A 20,172-nucleotide genomic window follows, 5' to 3' on the forward strand; every position below is an offset into this window, starting at 1 on the left:
CCAGAGTTTATGTATCATCCTGTTAATGGATATTTATGTTGTTTCTTGTTTTTAGCTGTTATAAGTTTCTTTGAATTTGCATATACAGTTGTTGAGTGGATATGTTTTTATTTTTCTTGGATAAATACCTAAACATGAAATTGTTGATTCATAGAGTTTATAAGTTTATAAGATACTGCCAAACTGTTTTCCAAACTGATTATACTAGTGGTGTATGACAGTTTCAGTTGCTCACTTGTCACCAACACTTAGTATTGTTAATCTTTTAAATGTTAGCCATTCTAGTGCATGTGGAGTTGGTATGTTACTATGGGGTTATTTATTTTTTATTTTTGTTACTGTAGTTTTAATTTGCATATCCTTGATGATTGTTGAAATTGAGCATCTTTTTATGTGCCACTTGTCTACTCATGTGTCTTCTTTTGTGGAGTATCTAGTAAAGTCTTGTGTCCATTAAATAAATTTCAAGTGAAATTTACCTACATTACATTTACACTTTTTGGACTAGTATTGCTTGGGATAATAGCCCTCTCTGATTGTTTGCTGTGGAGAGCACTCTTATTTTTGATAACATTCCTGGGCATAGACTTTTCCATTACTTCAAATAAAGTCAGCATTCTCTTGCAGAGCCAGGTAGCAAGGTCTGTTGTGTCTGCTCAGGGTAGAACTTTGGTGCCATAAATCTAGCAGCGTGGATGGCGGTGCAAGTAACTTGTCACATTGACAACTTGAATTGTCACTTTTCCTCTGAGAGTTAGTAGATTTTCTTGAGTAAATGCTTCTCATCTTGTTGTTTATCCTTTGATCAATTTTCAGAGACTAATTATTTTTTACTATCTTTTCTTAGTTTTTCTTTGGTTTTAGAGGAGAGCCTCTGTGTATTATTTTTAGTTTTCCTCTAGTCTTTATCTCCACTGTAGCCAATCCCTTCTTCCTTAGCAGTCCTATTCCCCAAACCTCACAAAGCTAGTCATTTCACCTCCAGTATTCAAAGTCTTGAAGTATCTTTATGTTACTCTCAGAATAAAATCCAAAAATTTTAATATGGTCTAATATTGTCTGGCTTGTTTTTTTATATAGTTTTACCTTGCATAAATCTAATCATTCTCCTGCTCCTCATTCTGGATGATATCCAGTCGTTATCCTCATTTTAGGGAATACTTTGCTTTCTATTCCTTATAACTTAAAGCTCTGACCTGTGATAAGAATTGTCTTTGGAATCTGGGGGATGTAGGTTTGAATTTCTGTTCCCCATTTATTAGCTCTCTGACTTTGAGCAGTATACTAACTTCTGAATTGTTTCATCTGAAATACGGTGATGGACAAATAATATTTCATAACACTGCTTAAGTGAGATAAAGTATATAAAACCATTAGCACAATGCCCTGTGTCTAGGAAGTATGTTATTCCCTACTTCATACTCTCTTCCCATAATTTCATTGAGTAAGCAGTTTATATGAAATATCTATTTGTACAAATGGAATCATCTTAATTTACTATTTCACCAATTTTTTGAGTAAAATTTATACTTGAATTTTAGTTGTGCCTGAACACATTTATTGAGTACATAATATCTAGTTCATAGCACCCTCGTTACCTTTAAAAATATGTCTTTGGGGGAGCCTGGTTGGCTCAGTTGGTTAAGCATCCAGCTCTTGATCTCAGCTCAGGTCTTAATCTCACAGTTGTGAGTTTGAGCCCTGCATTAGGATCCACACTGGGCATGGAGCCTACTCCATGAAATATAGTATACTAAGAGTTTTACCTTTAACAAAGAAAATTTTTTTTTTTACCTCTGGAATGAGACTATTAATAGGAGACTTCCATTTTTTTTTGTATTTTGAAAAAATTTTAAACTTGTAGAATAGAAGCAAAAATGGTACAATGAAATCCTATATACCCTAACCTCATACCCTAACCTCAGTACAATGATCATATTTAGGAAATTAACATCAGTACATAGCTGTTATACAATTTGACAATCCTTCAGATTTTGCGAGGTTTCCCAATAATGTCTTCATAGCGCTTCCCTCAACTGATCAGTCCAGAATTATGCACTTTATAGTTGCCATGTTTCTTTATTGCCCTCTGATCTACATTGTTTCTCAGCCATCCTTTTCGTAACATTGATATTTTCAAAGACCAGTTGTTGTCTAGAATTTTCATCAATTTAGTTTTCTCCCTTTCCTCGTAATTTTGGTGAGGTTACAGATTTTTTTTTTTTTGCAAGAATACAATGCAAGAGAATATTCATGAAATATGGTTTGTCCTTTGCAAGTATGTCACATACATGACACCAACTTGTTCCCTCTTTCATTGATCATGTTAACTTAGATGATGGGCTTAAGGTAGTGTTCAGCACATTTATTTTCTCTAAAGTTACCATTTTCCCCTTTGTCCTTAATAAATAATCTGTGGGGAGATACACGGAGACAGTGTAAATACCCTTTTCCTCAGTAAACTCTGATCACATAGTTTTTTGCATGCTGATGATGCTTGCCTAAATCAGTCTTACCAGGGTGGTGACAAAAAGGTAGATTATTAAAATTTTGATAATTTCTAAGGGTTTCAGTAGTAGTGTTTTTGAGAAAGCTTTCTTTGTCTAATAGTGATAATTACAAAATACTGGGCTGTTAACCTGCTTATATCATGGGTTTATTTGTTTATATGGTTTTTAGGTTCATGTACTGGACAGACTGGGGAGAAGTACCAAAGATAGAACGTGCTGGAATGGATGGTTCAAGTCGCTTCATTATAATAAACACTGAAATTTACTGGCCAAATGGACTGACTTTGGATTATGAGGAACAGAAGCTTTATTGGGCAGATGCAAAACTAAATTTCATCCACAAATCAAATCTGGATGGAACAAATCGGTAAGATGGCCTCATAAATTTAATTTTAAATTTTAGGTAAATATCATGGTGTTTTAATATCATAATCAGATTATAAAGGCTAACTTTATTAAGAACTTAATGTGTTTTTGGCTGAATGTCAAAGAGGAAGAAGAGCAGACTTTTAGTTTGCTCTCAAAAAGAGGTAACTACATTTTCATCTGTCTTGGTAGGATTTAGAATTTACAGACTGTATTTTCTTTTTCTTTACTCTGAGCTAATTTAGTTCTTTAGTGATTCTTAAACAGGGATAATTTTTCTCTCCCAGAGTGTGGGAAATTTTGGTTAACGAGGAGTGGGAGTGTTGCTGGCATTTTACTTTTAGTTTATGGGGGGTCAGAGATGGTAAACATCCTGTGGTGTGCTGGACACCCTGAACAACAGTTATCCTACTTAGAATTATCCATAGAGCCCCTAGGTGCTGCTCAATATGATTTCTGTTGCAACTACTTACCTCTGCTGTTGTGGTGTGAAAGCAGCTGTAGATAACACATCTATGCCCATTCCCTTATGTATTTAGTAAAACTTACTTACAAAACATATGATAAGTCAGTGGGCTGTGGTTTGCTGACCCCAGGACTAGGAAGAAATCTGAATGCATGCTGCACACCAATATTCAAGGAAGACAAAGTTATAATACATAAACATGGAATTTCTAGTCAGATCATGTTCAGAATTTTAAGGATACTATCTATGTTCTTGTGTTTGAACGATTATTTTGGTTTCTAGTAGTCTCATTCTTAAGGTCTTAACAGAAACAGAGAGTCTTAGGAGCAGTTGAAGGCATTTTTTCCAAGTGTGAACATTTGTGAGTTATCTGAACTATGAATCAGGAAACATTTAGAAGTATTGAAAATCATGAAAGAATTTAAAGAATTTATTAAAATAAAGTTTTTGGAATTATGGAATTGAAGTTTTTTTGTTTTTGTTTTTGCCTCGTTTTAAAAGAATGGAAAGGGGTGCCTGCTTGGCTTTGTCACTAAGCGGCTGCCTGCAGCTCAGGTCATGATCCCAGGGTCCTGGGATGGACCCTCGCATCGGGCTCCCTGCTTGGTGGGAAGCCTGCTTCTTCTCCCATTCCCCCTGCTTGTGTTTCCTTTCTCACTGTCTCTCCCTGTTAAATAAATAAAATCTTCAAAAAAAAAAAATGAAAAGACATACAAAATGGTTTAAAAATAAATAGAAATAAGATGAGAAATAATAAGTATATGATGAATATAAAAACACAATTTCTTTGTTTGAACTTCAAATTTGGCTTTAAGAGGGATGGTAGGAAGTAAATCTGGCCATATCATTGTTTTTTTGACTTCCTCAAAATACACAAAAACTAATGAATAGCAAATCCAGAAACATACCATGAAACTAACCTCAGGCATCCAGATGAAAAAGCAGGTGTAAGAGCAAACCACTAAGAGCTGTAGCACCTCCATAGCGTTACTGTTTGTACAAGAGTAAGCTGAGAGAATTGAGTGGGGTGTTTCACAGATCTTAAAAGCAGGAGACCTCCAAAATAGCCTCAACTATTTACTAGATAATGTGGTGGACTATATTAAGAGCAGCAGCTGAAATGAGGTGGGGAGGGTTGCCCACTCCAGTATCAGCCAAGTACAATGTGTTCATGGTAAAGACAGGATAGAGCAATTTGGCTCCAAAGAATTCTTGAAATGGAGCTGCTAAAGATCTCTACCAGCGCACAGGGTACTGCACTGAATGGAAACAAAATTGAATACAAGAGTGGCATAAAAATTGAACAAAACAGGGAAAATTAGAGGATCAAAAAAGGAAGGAAAGAGAAGGTTCAGATAAGGATAGGCTGAGAAAGAGCTGGGAGGTCTCAGAAAGGAAGCTACCATATTGTTTAACATTACATGAAAACAACAGAAGAGTGAATTCTGTAGAAAAACTGCCTTAAACACCATCTTCTAAAATTTCAGGAAAACTAATTATCCATAAACTTGAGACACACAGCAGTATCAAAGTAAAAATCCCATTTAAGGTTATTATAAAGAACATCTTATATTTATAACAGTATTTTAAGCTAGTAACAACTTTGAATGCATCTTAAGCTTTATAGTTTTTACTCTTCCTCCCACATTTAATGTTTCTGATGTCACAGTTCACATCTTTTTACCTTATTCATCTATTAACACATTATAGTTATTTTTACTATAATTTTTTAACCTTCATACTAGATTTGTAAGTGATTTGCCCAACAGTATTACAGAATTAGAGTATTCTGAACTTAACTATGTATTTACCTTTTTACCAGTAAGATTTATACTTTCATGTTTTCTTGTTAGTAATTAGCCTCTTTTGTTTCAGCTTGGGGAAGTCCCTTTAACCTTTCCTATAAGGCTGATGTAGTAGTGATTAACTCCTTCAGCTTTTCCTTGTCTCAGAAATTCTTCATTTTTCTTTCCATTCAGAGAGCTTTGCTAGGTAGAGTAGTCTTGGTTGGCAGTTGCCACCCTTCCACCTTGGCACTTTGAATATATTTTGCCAAACCCTCCTGGCCTCCAAAGTTTCTGCTGAAAAATATGCTGATGGTCTTATGGGGATTACATTGTGTGAAACAAGTTCTATTTCTGCTGTTGTTCTTCTTGTTTTTTAACTTTTGATATTTCAGTTATAATGTGTCTTGGTGTGATTTTTTGGGGGGGGGGATTCATCTTACTTGAAAGTTTATGCATTATATTTGGATGTCTGTTTCTTTCCCCAGGTTAGGGCAGTTTGGGGGCATTTTCTTTCAATAAACATGTGGCACCTTTCACTTTATCCTATCTTTCTGGGACCCTTATCATGTGAGCAGTGGTCCACTTGCTGGTCTCCTAAAGCCATCTTCATATTTATTCTTTTTTCTTTCTGCTTCTTTGGATGAGTTCTGTTGCCCAGTCTTTGAATTTGCTGATACTTTCTTCTACCTGATCTAGTCTGTTGAACTTTTCTATTGAGTTTTTCAATTCAGTTTGAATTCTTTTCCTCTCTGATTTTCTTTTTTTTTGTTTTGTCTTTCCTGTATTTTCTGTCTTTGTTGAAATTCTCACCCTTTTCATGTATTGTTCTGCTCACCTTAGTGAGCATTTTTATGATTGTTATTTTGAAGTCCATCAAGTAACTCATGTATCTTTGTTTCATTAAGGTCTGTTTCTGAGTTTTAACTTGCTCTTTTGTTTGGAACATATTCTTTTGTTTCTTCATTTTTCTTGACTCTCTGTGTTGGTTTCTATACATTAGATAAAAAAGGCTCCCTTCTTAGTCTGGATGGAATGGTATTCTGTAGAACATGAACCTTATCTTATCAACATCCTGGTCTGAGTTCTTGGTTGTTTCTCAAACTTTTGTGATTGCCCAAACTGCTTTCTTTATTCTTAGTGGGACTTCTTTCTTTATTCTTTATTCTTAGTGGGACTCCCCAGTGTGCCAAGATTTGCCAGGTGTTCCAAAGGGGAAAATCACAGCACCTAGATGTAGGTAGGTTGATTGGAAGCTGGATCCCCCACATAGTAGCTGGGAAAGTATATAGTTAGGGGTCTTCCAGAGACAGACTTGGAGATGGACATTTTGTCTGCTCCCTCTGCCCTGGACCCAGGTATACAGCCACTGAAGAGGTTGCTATTTAACCCATATTTAAGAACTACTTCATTGCCTCAGTCCTGTGCGAAGTATGAATGCAGGCCCCATTGACTTTCAGAGACGGGTGATCCAGGGGCTCTTCCTTTGGGTGATATTTATAAAAGCTAGGGACACCAGATGTGTGTATAAGCTGATTGTGTAGAGATACTTGAGATTTGGATTGAGCTGGAGAGAAAAGGTGGAGGTGGTGTCTTCAGACTTCTCTGGTCTCCTGGGAGGATTGCTGTCAGCCCCTGGATGTCTGCTAAATTAGAAGCCTGACCTTATATTTCCTACAGGGAAATACTGGGGCATGGATCTTATTATTTCCTCTTCACTGAACCCTGCTGTGGCCAGTGTTGTACGTAAACCTCCTGGTAAAAACCAAAAGCAAAACATCTGTATAAATAGAAAAGATTAATAGGAATCTGAGCATACTACTATAGAAATTCAAATCACAAAGAAAGCAGAGAAGAACAAAGGAACAAATGGAATACAAAATAGCCAGAAAACAATGAAATAAATGACAATATTAGGTCTATACCTATCAGTAACTACATAGAAATGGACTAAATTCTTAAGTGAAAACATGTTGAGTGGCTGAATGGATAAAAACACAAGACTCACTATATTGTCTGCCTAAAAGAGACTTTAGTTTTAAGAGAACACACAGTCTGAAAGTGAAGGAATGGAAAGATACATTACATGTGAATGGAAACCAAAAGGAAGCAGGGCTTACTGATATCACACAGTGATACTGATATCACACAGAATAGACTTTAAGCCACAGACTGTAACAAGAGACAAAGAATGTCTATTATATAATGATAATGGGGGTAGTCCAATAAGAGGATATAACTTTGTAAATATTCATACACTCGACATCACAGTGCCTAAATAACATAAAGCCAACATTAACAGACTTAAAGAGAGAAATAGGAAGCAATGCAGCAATACTAGGGAGCTTCAGTATCCTGCTTTAAGCAACAAAGAGATCACCTAGGCAAAAAATCAATAAGGAAACATTGGCCTTAAATTACCTGCTAGCCTGGGTGGACTTAAGAGATGTTTAAAAACAGTCCATCCAATAGTACCAGAATACACATTTTTCTCAAGTGCATATGAAACATTCTCCAACATAGGTCATATGTTAGTCCACAGACAGGTCTTAATAAATTTAAGAAGGTCGAAATCATATCAGGCATTTTTTCTGACCAGTGGTATGAAACTAGGTATCAGTTATAAGAAGAAAAGTGGAAAATTATTACCTCATACCCATTAGAATGGCTGTTACGAAAAAGACAAGAAATAAGTGTTGGCAGGGATATGGAGAAAAGGGAACTCTTGTGCCTTGTTGGTAGGAATGTAAACTGGCACAGCCACTATAGAAAACAGTATGGAGATTCCTTAAAGAAAAAGAACTGCCATGTGATCTGGTAATGCCACTTCTGGGTATCTATCTGAAGAAAACAGAAACACTAACTTAAAAATGCATATGCATTCCCATGTTCTTTGTAGCATTATTTATAATAGCCAAGGTATGGAAACAACAACTTAAGTGTCCTTTGATGGATGAATGGATGAAGAAAATGTTTGTGAATTCCAAAAGTATTTTTATTCAGAAATAAGAAAGAATGAAATCTTACCATCTGGAATAACATTATGCTAAGTGAAAGAAGTAAGACGAAGATAAATACTGAACTCACTTATATGTAGAATTAAAAAAAAAAGAAAAGAAAAAACCCACAAAACCACCAAAGCTCATAGATACATGGAATAGATTGGTGATTGCCAGAGGCAGGAGTAGGGCATGGTCAAAGGACGGATGGAAGGAGTCAGAAGAAAAAGGTACAAACTTTAATTATGAAATAAATAATTCAGGGGGATATAACGTACTGCATGGCAACTATAATTAATAATACTATACTGCATACTTGAAAGTTATTAACAGTAAATGTTAAGTGTTCTCCTTATAAGAAAAATACTCTATGTATGGTGATGGGTGTTAACTAGATTTATTGTGGTGATTATTTTGAAATACATGAAACTAATATAATCCCTGTTATTCCTTAGTTTAAAAAAAGTTAAAAATTGGAAAATTTGCACATATATGGTGATTAAACAAGATCTTCCTGAACAATCTGTGGGTCAAGGGAGGAATCAAAAGGGAAATAAAGACATGTCTGAGACAAATGGAAATGGAAATGCAGTATTCCAAAACTTAGAGTACAACAAAAGCAGTCCTAAGAGGGAAGTTTTATAGTAATAAATGACTACATTAAGAAAAAAAAGATCTCGGGCGCCTGGGTGGCTCAGTGGGTTAAAGCCAGTGCCTTCAGCACAGGTCATGATCTCAGGGTCTTGGGATCAAGCCCCGCATCAGGCTCTCTGCTCAGCAGGGAGCCTGCTTCCTCCTCTCTCTCTGCCTGCCTCTCTGCCTACTTGTGATTTCTGTCTGTCAAATAAATAAATAAAATCTTGGAAAAAAAAAAAAGAAAAGAAAGATCTCAAACAACCTTAATTTAGAACTCAAAGAACTAGATAAGAAACTAAGCCTGGAGTTACCAGAAGGAAGGAAATACTAAAGAATTAGAGTGGAAATTCATGAAATAGAGACTCTAAAGATGAAGGAAAAGATCTGTCTGATCAAGAGCCCTTCTTGAAGAATGGAACAAAATAGACAACCCTTTAGTTAGACTTAACAAAAAAGACTGAAATCAGAAATGAAAGAGAAGACATTACAGCTGATATTGCACAAATACAAAGGATCAGAAGAAACTACTATGAACAAGTATATACCAACAAATTGAATAACCTAGAATATATGGGTAAATTCCTGGAAACATACAGCCTATCAAGACTGACTCATGAAGAAATAAAAAATGTGAATGGACCAATTACTTGTAAGGAGATTGAATTAGTAATGAAAAACCTTCAACAGACAAAAGTCTAGGACCAGATTGCTTCACTGGTGAACTCTACCAAACACTTGGAAGAAGAATTAATAACAGTCCTTAAAATCTTACACAAAATAGAAGAGAGGGGATCTTTACTCATTTTATGAGGCTATTATATTACCCTGATAGCAAAACCAGACAAGGAACCTATAAGAAAAACTATGGACCAGTCTTCCTAATGAATATAGATGCATAGATCCTTAAAAGACACTAGCAAACCAATTCAATAGTACATTAAAAGGATCATACACAATGATCAGTGAGATATATTGCATTGACAAAACGCAGTATTCATGACAAAAGTCTTAACAAAATGAGTATGGAGGGAATGTACCTTAACATAGTAAAAACCATATATGACAAACCCATGGCTAACTATATTCAAAAGTAAAAATCTGAAAGCTTTTTTTTCTAATCCAAAGAAGATAAAGATGTTCATTCACTCTTGCTGTTATTCAGTTTAGTACTGATGTTCCTAGCCAGTGCACTTAGGCAAGGAAAAGAAATAAACAGCATCCATAAATGAAAGGATTAAGTAAAACTGTCTGTATTTGCAGTTACATGTTATATGATGTTATATAAAGATAATTGTAAAACCACCACAAAACTATTAGAATTAATAAATTCAGTAGAGGTACAGGATACAAAATCAATATGCAAAAATCAATTGCATTTCTATACACTAGTAACAGACTATCAGACATAGAAATTAAGAAAACAATTGTATTTACAATAGCATAAAAAAAATATGTATATAGCCCACAGTAATCCATTTAACCAAGGAAGTGAAACACTTGTAACCTGAATATTATAAGGCACTGATGAAAGAAATTTGAAGACACAAATAGATGGAAAGATAATCCCTGCTCATGGGTTTCGAGAATTAATTTGTTAAAATCCCCATAGTACCCAAAGCCACCTACAGATTAAGTGCAATTTTTATCAAATTCCAATGAAGTGTTTCACAGCAATAGAATAAACAACCCTAATATTTGTATGGAACCACAAAAACCACCTATTAGTTTTGAGACACCATGCTCCCTGATTTCAAACTGCATTGCACAGGCTACAATAATGAGAACAGTATGGTGTTGGCATAAAAACAGACATAAAGATCAGTGGAACAGATTAGAGAGCCCAGAAGTAAACCAGTGCATATATGAACAATTAATTTATGACAGAAGGGCCAAGAATGTACAATAATGTAAGGATAGTCTCTTCTTCAATAAATGATATTGTCAAAATTGGGCAGCTGCACAAAAGAGTAAAACTGGACCTGTTTCTTACACCATACACAAAAATCAACTCAAAAATAAGTTAAAGACTTAAATTTAAAACCTGAACCCATAAAACTCCAAGAAGAAAACATGGGATAAACTCCTTGACATCATTATTGGTGGTGATTTTTGGATTTATCAACAAAACAAGTTGGATAAATAAATAAACAAGTTGGACTACATCAAACTAAAAAAGCTGCATGGTAAAGGAAACAAAATGTCAACAAAATGAAAAGACAGCATGCAGAATGGGATAAAATATTTGTAAATTATATGTTTGAATAAGTTGCTAACATCCAAAACATGTAAAGAACTCATGTAGCCTGATAGTAAAAAAATGTCATTAAAAAGTGGGCAATGGAACTTAGTTTAATTTTTCCAAGGAGGATTTGCACATGGCTGTCAGCTGCAGGAAGAGCTCAGTATCACTAATTATCAGAGAAATGCAAATTAAAACAACAGTGAGTTATCACTTCACACTTAGAATTTCTGTCATCAAAAAGTTAAGTATTGGCAAGGATGTCGAGAAAAGGAAACTTTTTTGCACTGTTGATGGGAATTGTATATAGGTGTAGGCAGCTTGGAAAACAGTATAGAGGCTCCTCAGAAAATTAAAAATATCACTACCATGTGACCCAGTAATTCCCTTTTGGGTATATTTCGAAAGTAAATCAAAATAGGTTCTTGAGGAGATACTTACACCCCCATGTTCATAGCAGCATTATTTATAATAGCCAGTACCTAAAAATGTTTATGTCTGTCAATAGATGAATAGATAAAGAAGATGTATGTATATATTCAGTGCAATATCATTCAGCCATGAGAAAGAAGGACATCCTGCTATTTGTGATAACATGGGTGGACCTTGAGGACATTAGGTTTAGTGAAACAAGCCAGGTAAAGAGAAATACTGAATGGTATCAGATATTTTTGGACTTTTTTTTTTTTTTTTTTTTAATGTTAAACTCATAAAAACAAAGAGCAGAAAAGTGGTTGCCAGGGGTTGAGGGGATGGTGTAAATAAGAAGAGGTTTTGTAAAAGGGTATAAACCTTAAGATAGAAAATGAATAAGGTCTGAGAATTTAATATATAACATTGTACTTGGAGTTGATAACGTGAGTTCAAGCCCCACATTCGAGCCTCCATGCTGGGCGTGGAGCCTACATCAAAAAAAAAAAAAAGTTCAGAAATGAGAAGGGATGACAGAACTAAGAATTATAACTAAAAGAAGAAAAATTATTTGAGTAAAGGTAGTTAAATTGGAAGGACCGAAGAGTGAGTAAACAGAAAAGATCTTCGGAGTTGAAAAGGAAGAAAAATCTGAAGACCAAAATGAAATGTAAAAATATAAAAAGGGTGGGAGAGGAAGTAACTAATATTGAAGATAGTCAAAGAAGAAGCAACACAAATAGAAGACCTTTTTAGGAAGATAACCAAAGCAAGGAAATAGAATACATAAGAAAAACTATAAGTCAGGAAAAATTACTTAAAACAAGATTTTAAAGTTCAGTTTGAAAGAGAGAACACTATTGGGGGCACCTGGGTGGCTCAGTTGGTTAAATGCCTGACTCTTGATTTTGGCTCAGGTCATAATCTCAGGGTTGTGGGGTGTCCACTTGAGATTCTCTCCCTCTGCTCCTTCCCTGCTTGTGTGTGCTATCTCTCTCTCTCAATTAAATAAATAAATCTTAAAAAAAAAAAAAAAAGCAAAGAAAAGAAAACACTATGTACCTGAGAATAATAGTCAAAGCAAACAACACCAAGACATATTCTAGTAAAATTATTCTATAGAGAAAAAAGTATTCTCTTGGCCTCTAAAATAAATTACTTAAAAGGAAAAGAAAACTGAATTAGCATCAGACTTTCCCACAGTTTCACTTCATGTCAGAATTAAGTGGAGTAGTATTTTCAAGATTCTCAAGAGTAAGAAAATGTGAGGCAAGCTTTTTTTTTTTTTTAATACATTATAACTGACTCTATCCTATAAAGCCACTATTACCAGCATGCAGGAAGTCAAAAAATACAATTTCCCTGAATCATTCCTGAAAATGTGCTAGGGTCTGAGCTTTAGACCAACAAAATGATGAGTGAGATATCAAAAAAGGTTTGATGAAGCACATTAAATATATAATTACTTGTAATATAAAAACTAAAGGAGGATTCAAATTCGGAGAGTATAATATGTAACAGTTATTTTTAGATAAGGTAAAGTATGACCTAAAAAACTGGAGGGAGAATAGAGGGTACTATATACAAAAACTTTGTAGAACTCTTCATAGTAACTACATTGGTATATTAATACTCATTCTGAGGTTTGTTTTTTTAAGACTGTTTAATGTTGGATTAAGTGAGTAATCATTGAGTGTATTCTATTGCCCTTGCATATGCAGGATTTTCAGTATGAAAGGAAGTAAATATAATACTGTAGAGCCCTGTTAAGTAAGGAAAACTGATAATTCTGAATTTCACTTAGAAGTACTGGGCACCTGGTGGCTCAGTGGGTTGAGGCCTCTGCCTTCGGCACGGGTCATGATCCTGGGGTCCTGGGATCAAGCCCCGCATGGGGCTCTCTGCTTGGTGGGGAGCCTGCTTCCCTCTCTCTGCCTACTTGTGATCTCTCTCTGTCCAAAAAAAAAAAAGAAGTACTGGCATGAGCTTATAAGGTATTTTATGTTACACAGATAAATACACACAAATATGTTTATTTCGTAACTATTAGCACTGAAGTGGAATAGGGGGAATAAAAGCACCCATGTTATATTCTTGGGAAACTGTTCCATCTTAAAAAATATATATACCTTTCAGATGAAGTTGTTTCTGTGTCTGTGGCAAGAAATACACAAGATGAGTGGGAATGTATGTCATACCAGATAGTAAAGAACTGTTAAGAGACTCTAGGGTTGTTTTAGTAAGCCTGGAGAAATAACTTGAGGAGCCTCTCTCAGTTCAAGAATGGAAAGAAACTCATCAAGTGTGTTTAAATCCTTGAGTTCATAATGATACTGTAGAAAGGAAGTGGTCCATTGGAGAGGATGGTAGGGAACCAATTCATCATTATTCCTAATGTTGGTAAAAAGGAAAAGAAGCAATTTATTTTCCCTTTCTTCCTACATGAATCTACCAGTAGCTAACAAAACAGTAGATAGGGGAAAGCTGTTCCCACTAATATATGAAAAACAAGTGATACTATTAGAACATCAGCAAAGGAACTATTGGATCTAGGCAGTGAACGTGAGTGGCTGCTAACATCACAACTAGGAAAAGAATAGACATTATTTGCCTGCATTTGGAGGAAAAGTGCACTGTTTCATTTTGCCAAAGGTATCAGTTCAGCATGAGTCTGATTGAACTTGGAATTTGCAGGAAAAACAGAGGACAGAGGAACATAGTCAGCTGCTGTTTGAGTTTGCATCAGTGGCTCTGGACCCAGAGGTTAAATATATCCCAGGTCCTTCAACAGATGAGCTATAAAGAATGATGATGGAACCTGTAGATTAAAAGAGACTGAAAAGAGCGTTGAGGGAGGATGAGTAGGCCAACCACAGGGTTTTTAGGGTAATGAAAATAATTCTGTATCATACTATGATGATGGATACATGTCGTGCATTTGTCCAAATCTGTAGAATGGACAATATCCAAGACTGAACCCTAAAGTAAACTTTGGTCCTTGGGTGATTATGATGGTAATCATAAACCAGTGTAGTTTCATCAAGTGTAACAAAAGTTACTTTTTTTTTTTATACTACAAAAGTGGTACAAAAGTACCATTCTGATGGGGGATATTAATGGTGGAGAAGACTGTGCATGTATAAGGGCAGGAGGTATATGGAAAATTTTCTGTACATTCCCTTCAATTTTGCTGTGAACCTAAAGCTGCTCTAAAAAAATAAAGTCATGAGACTTAACAGACATAGGAAACTAAAAACAACAGGTGGCCAAGACTAAACTTTTCTGTGGATGCACACTCAGCTAATAAAACTAAAAAGTAAAAGATTGCTGTAAAGTCAGAATAGTGGTTACTTTGAGGAGAAGGAAGGGTCGAGACAGGGTCCATGAAGAGTTTTCTGAGGTTGTTAGGAAATTTCTTTCTTGATTTGGGTGAAGGTTACACTGGGTTTTTTTCTGTATCAGTCTTATTTTATAATAAAAAGGTAAAAAGCAAGTTATATTGAAGCTTCTCAGCAGGTAGAGGAAAATGAATCACCAGCACACATTGGAAAGGTGGAAACTTAGAGGAGTTCTTTGCAAGAGAATGTTTTCATCAGATTAAATTCGATGAAAAAAAAATTGACATGTAGTCACTAAAGGATGTAATGTACTTTAAAAATGCAGTTTTTGTGTATATGTTAATTTTATATTACTTTCCCATGGTGGTCTCTGTTTAAAATTGGGGCATAATACAGTAGAGGTAATTCTACAAATGGGATAGACATCTTCTGGAAGTTAAGATAAGAATAGACCTTGGAGTACCCAGGGAAGGAATAAACTCTGTATGCCTTTAGTCTTCCTTCAGTGATCAGTGTTTTGATTTTTGCTTTTGATAGAAGCATGTAGCAGACCACAGTACCTAGTATTTTTTAGGAATTCAGTGAATGTGGGCCAGATGATATTATTTATTACAGAAGAATAATTGTGTGCAGTTCTTTATGAAAATGGTGCTTTTGACTAGTCATTAGCAATGCATGATATTTTTAGCTACTCTTCTGGTGATAATGGATTTGTCCTTAAACTTCTACACTTTTGAGTTCTTTTTGAGACGAACACCAATACATTTGTCAGAAAGCCTTACAAATACTTGAGGAATGCAGTTTGGTCTTGGAAGGAGTAAGCTAATTGATCCTCAGTTGAGAACAATATACTTAACCTTAGGTCAGTTACTTTCTGCAAAGAAACCTCACACAAAAGTAAAAAAAAATTATCTTAACCGGTTCAGTTCTGGGAAAAGCTACATAATTGTTGATTCCAAATCTGAAAAACCCACATGAGCTGTACAATTTCCATGATGAACTTCAAAGATTCATTTCTGCCCCTCTTCCTTTAAAGAAAATAAATAACAGGAATTTATAGTGTATACTTAGTTATTTACATTTGTATATCTCCTTTCAAACAGTCTTCATATAAGCTGTGCAATGTAGCTTTAAGTATCATTTGCCTTTAGACACAGGTTACTCAAAGCTCTCATAGGCATTTCCTAACATACATTAATATTCCTAAACACTATCTCTGCAGAAGATACATCACCTGTAAGAGTGTTATGTGCTTTGTGAGATATAAAATTCATAGTTCTTTGATCTTCAGTTGCAACAGGGGGAAAACTTCAATATATATCTTTGGGAAAACTACAATATTTAGTTTTTAAGAAAATTGTCAAGGTGCGCCTGGGTGGCTCATTCAATTAAGTGTTCAACTCTTGATCTTAGCTCCGGTCTTGATCTCAGGGTTGTGAGTTCAAGCCCCGCATTGGACTCCATGCTGGGCATGGAGCCTGCTTAAAAAAACAATTATCAATATACAGTTGACTCTTGAAAACAAGGGTTTGAACTGCACAGGTCCGCTTACTTGTGTATTTTTTAAATAAATACAGTACAGTAAATGTATTTTGTCTTATGATTTTCTGAATAACATTTTCTTTAGCTTACTTTATTATAAGATATAAATAAAGATACATATACAAAACATTGGTAAATTGGCTATTTATGTTATCAGTAATGCTTCTGATCAACAGTAGGCTATTCTTGTTAAAGTTTGTGGGAGTCAAAAGTTATGTTTGTATTTTCAGTTGTGTTGGGGGTCATTGCCCCTAAAAGTTCCAAAGGAATTTTTGAATGTATGTGTGCACACTTAAAAAAAATAAACAAAAAACAAAAACCCAATTGACAAATTAAATCTAAAGTTTGTCTGGGAATGTCTAGAATCTATTAAAATAGTTCAGTTGATTTTATCAAGGTAAAAAAACATAGCATCTTTCAACTTGATTTCAAGATTTACTGTAAAGCTAGAATAATTAAAACAATGAGGTATTAAATCTAAGGATAGAGACCAATGGCACAGAATAGATTTCAGAAACAGGTGCACGTATAGGTAACTGATTTTAAAGTAGATATCAAGGGTGTAAATAAGCTATTTTAACCTGCCTTGACAGACACTGAAGAAAAATAATAAACTTGAACATCTTTAGGGAGGGGCGCCTGGGTGGCTCAGTGGGTTAAAGCCAGTGCCTTCAGCTCAGGTCATGATCCCAGGGTCCTGGAATCAAGCCCCGCATCGGGCTCTCTGCTCAGCAGGGAGCCTGCTCCCCCCCCCCCTGCCTGCCTGTATGCCTACTTGTGATCTCTATCAAATAAATAAATACAGTCTTAAAAAAAAAAGTATTAAAACTAACCTCTTTAAGGAATAATAAAAGCCCTCTGTGAAAAATAATTCCTAACAGCTAGGGTCAGGTTTTTTTGTTTTCCTTATTTTATTTTATTTTTTTAAATTTATTTTCAGCATAACAGTATTCATTATTTTTGCACCACACCCAGTGCTCCCTGCAATCTGTGCCCTCTATAATAGCCACCACCTGGTACCCCAACCTCCCACCCCCCGCCACTTCAAACCCCTCAGATTGTTTTTCAGAGTCCATAGTCTCTCATGATTCACCTCCCCTTCCAATTTACCCCAACTCCCTTCTCTTCTCTAACTCCCCATGTCCTCCATGCTATTTGTTATGCTCCACAAATAAGTGAAACCATATGATAATTGACTCTCTCTGCTTGACTGATTTCACTGAGCATAATTTCTTCCAGTCCTGTCCATATTGCTACAAAAGTTGGGTATTCATCCTTTCTGATTGAGGCATAATACTCCATAGTGTATATGGACCACATTTTCCTTATCCATTCGTCTATTGAAGGGCATCTTCGTTCTTTCCACAGTTTGGTGACCGTGGCCATTGCTGCATAAACATTGGGGTACAGATGGCCCTTCTTTTCATGACATCTGTATCTTTGGGGTAAATACCCAGGAGTGCAATTACAGGGTCCTAGGGAAGTTCTATTTTTAATTTCTTGAGGAATCTCCACACTGCTCTCCAAAGAGGCTGCACCAACTTGCATTCCCACCAACAGTGGAAGAGGGTTCCCCTTTCTCCACATCCCCTCCAACACATGTTGTTTCCTGTCTTGTTAATTTTGGCCATTCTAATTGGTATAAGGTAATACCTCAATGTGGTTTTAATTTGAATCTCCCTGATGGCTAGTGATGATGAACATTTTTTCATGTGTCTGATAGCCATTTGTATGTCTTCATTGGAGAAGTGTCTGTTCATATCTTCTGCCCATTTTTTGATAGGATTGTCTGTTTTGTGTGTGTGGAGTTTGAGGAGTTCATTATAGATCCTGGATATCAACCTTTTGTCTGTGCTGTCATTTGCAAATATCTGTTCCCATTCCCATTCTTGACTGTTTTCTTTGCTGTGCAGAAGCTTTTGGTTTTGATGAAGTCCCAAAAGTTTGGCTTTTGTTTCCTTTGCCTTTGGAGACATATCTTGAAAGAAGTTGCTGTGGCTTATATCGAAGAGATTACTGCCTATGTTCTCCTTTAGGATTCTGATGGATTCCTGTCTCATGTTGAAGTCTTTTATCCATTTTGAGTTTATCTTTGTGTATGGTGTAAGAAAATGGTCAAGTTTCATTCTTCTACAAAGAGCTAGCTGTCCAGTTTTCCCAGCACCATGTATTGAAGAGACTGTCTTTTTTCCACTGTATATTTTTTCCTGTTTTGTCAAAGATTAATTGACCATAGAGTTGAGGGTCCATATCTGGGCTCTCTACTCTGTTCCACTCCCTTGTGTCTGTTTTTATGCCAGTACCATGCTGTCTTGGTGATCACAGCTTTGTAATAAAGCTTGAAATCAGGTAACGTGATGCCCCCAGTTTTATTTTTGCTTTTCAACATTTCCTTAGCGATTTGGGGTCTCTTCTGATTCCATACAAATTTTTGGATTATTTGCTCCAGCTCTTTGAAGAATACCGGTGGAATTTTGATTGGAATGGCATTAAAAGTATAGATTGCTCTAGGCAGTATAGACATTTTAACAGTGTTTATTCTTCCGATCCAAGAGCATGGAATGGTCTTCCATCTTTTTGTGTCTTCTTCAATTTCTTTCATGAGTGTTCTCTAGTTCCTCGAGTACAGATCCTTTTCCTCTTTGGGTAGGTTTGTTCCCAGGTATCTTATGGTTCTTGGGGCTATAGTAAATGGAATCGATTCTTTAATTTTAGGGTCAGGTTTTTAATTTAAGGTTATTAAAGAACACTTTTTTTTTTTTTTTTTTTGGATCAGTGTTATTTAGCAGCTGTAGGGAGTGGGGCAATGGTTGGAGGCAAGTCTAGGAGGATGGATGGAAGCCAGATCATACAGGTCTAGTATTCTAAGAAAAGGCATTTGAGTTTTATCCTGAAAAGTAGTTGGGAGTCATTGCAGATTCTCAAGTAGCAAACTGACTTGGCTAGATTTGTCTTTTGGAAGTCCCAGGTTGATAGTTGTATAGAAAATGGTTTGAAGATTATTTATAATTAGTTCACTTCCTTAAATCTTCCAGTAACTCATCGGTATTCTCAGGTGAAGTACAAACTCTTCATTGACTTAAATGATCTAATTCCTTTGTCTCACTTAGGAAAAATGGTCTCACCAATTCCTTCCTTACACACTAAGACCTAGTCCTAATGAACTACCTGTAGCTCTCTGAAGATATATCTTTGATGACTCCTTTTTCTACTTTGAATGGCTGGTTAGATGGAAGTGCCATTCCTTTGAGAGGGATTCAGAAGAGTAGAATAGGTTCCTTTTACTTCTCTTTTTTTCTTTCTTCTCTTTTTCCTGTCTTTTTTTTTTTTTTTTTTTTTTTTTTTAAATGTAGGAAGAGAGTGAGGTTGAGTTCAGCTTTAGACATGTTTGCAGTTGAGTTGCTTAGAGAAAACTATGGTTATGAATTCTGGAGAGCTTTGGATATATGAGCCTGCAGCTCAGCAGAGCAGCCTCACAGAGAGAAACAGATTTATAGTCATTATCAAGTTAAAGGTTATTAAAGCCATGAACTATAAACATAGGGGAATTTTGTATCAGTACCAGAGACTTAGGCAAAGATAACAAAATACCAGAAACCTTGAAGAATTTCTGCATGGTTCAGGATTGAAGGATGTCCCAATCTGACTGAAATGTTGTGAGATTAATCATCCATTTTTGTCTGGGTTTCAGGAAGCCCCTTAGACCTAGGCAGACTGACATGATTCATTACCTCCGGAACTTGTGTAGAATTGACTTCTCAAACAAGTTGAAGAGATTTGCCCAAATAAGCAATAATAACCTCATATCTCCAGAGATGATGGCTGGAGGTAGGGATGAGGAGGAGGAGGGAAAGGAGGTGGTGGGCTAGGGTGAAAGTAGG

At 35.7% G+C, this 20,172-nt stretch overlaps 1 protein-coding gene across 3 annotated transcripts in view; it reads left to right on the forward strand.

The window, feature by feature from the left end:
- LRP6 (LDL receptor related protein 6) overlaps positions 1-20,172 on the forward strand; it is a 170,996-nt gene that overhangs the window by 54,387 nt on the left and 96,437 nt on the right. For all 3 annotated transcript variants that reach the window (XM_059186068.1, XM_059186071.1, XM_059186069.1), the window contains exon 3: positions 2,680-2,877. In XM_059186068.1, the coding sequence (XP_059042051.1) occupies positions 2,680-2,877 (198 nt within the window). The remainder of the gene's footprint in view (positions 1-2,679; positions 2,878-20,172) is intronic.

The sequence above is a fragment of the Mustela lutreola genome, chromosome 8, assembly GCF_030435805.1.
Source record: "Mustela lutreola isolate mMusLut2 chromosome 8, mMusLut2.pri, whole genome shotgun sequence".
Lineage (NCBI taxonomy): Eukaryota > Metazoa > Chordata > Mammalia > Carnivora > Mustelidae > Mustela > Mustela lutreola.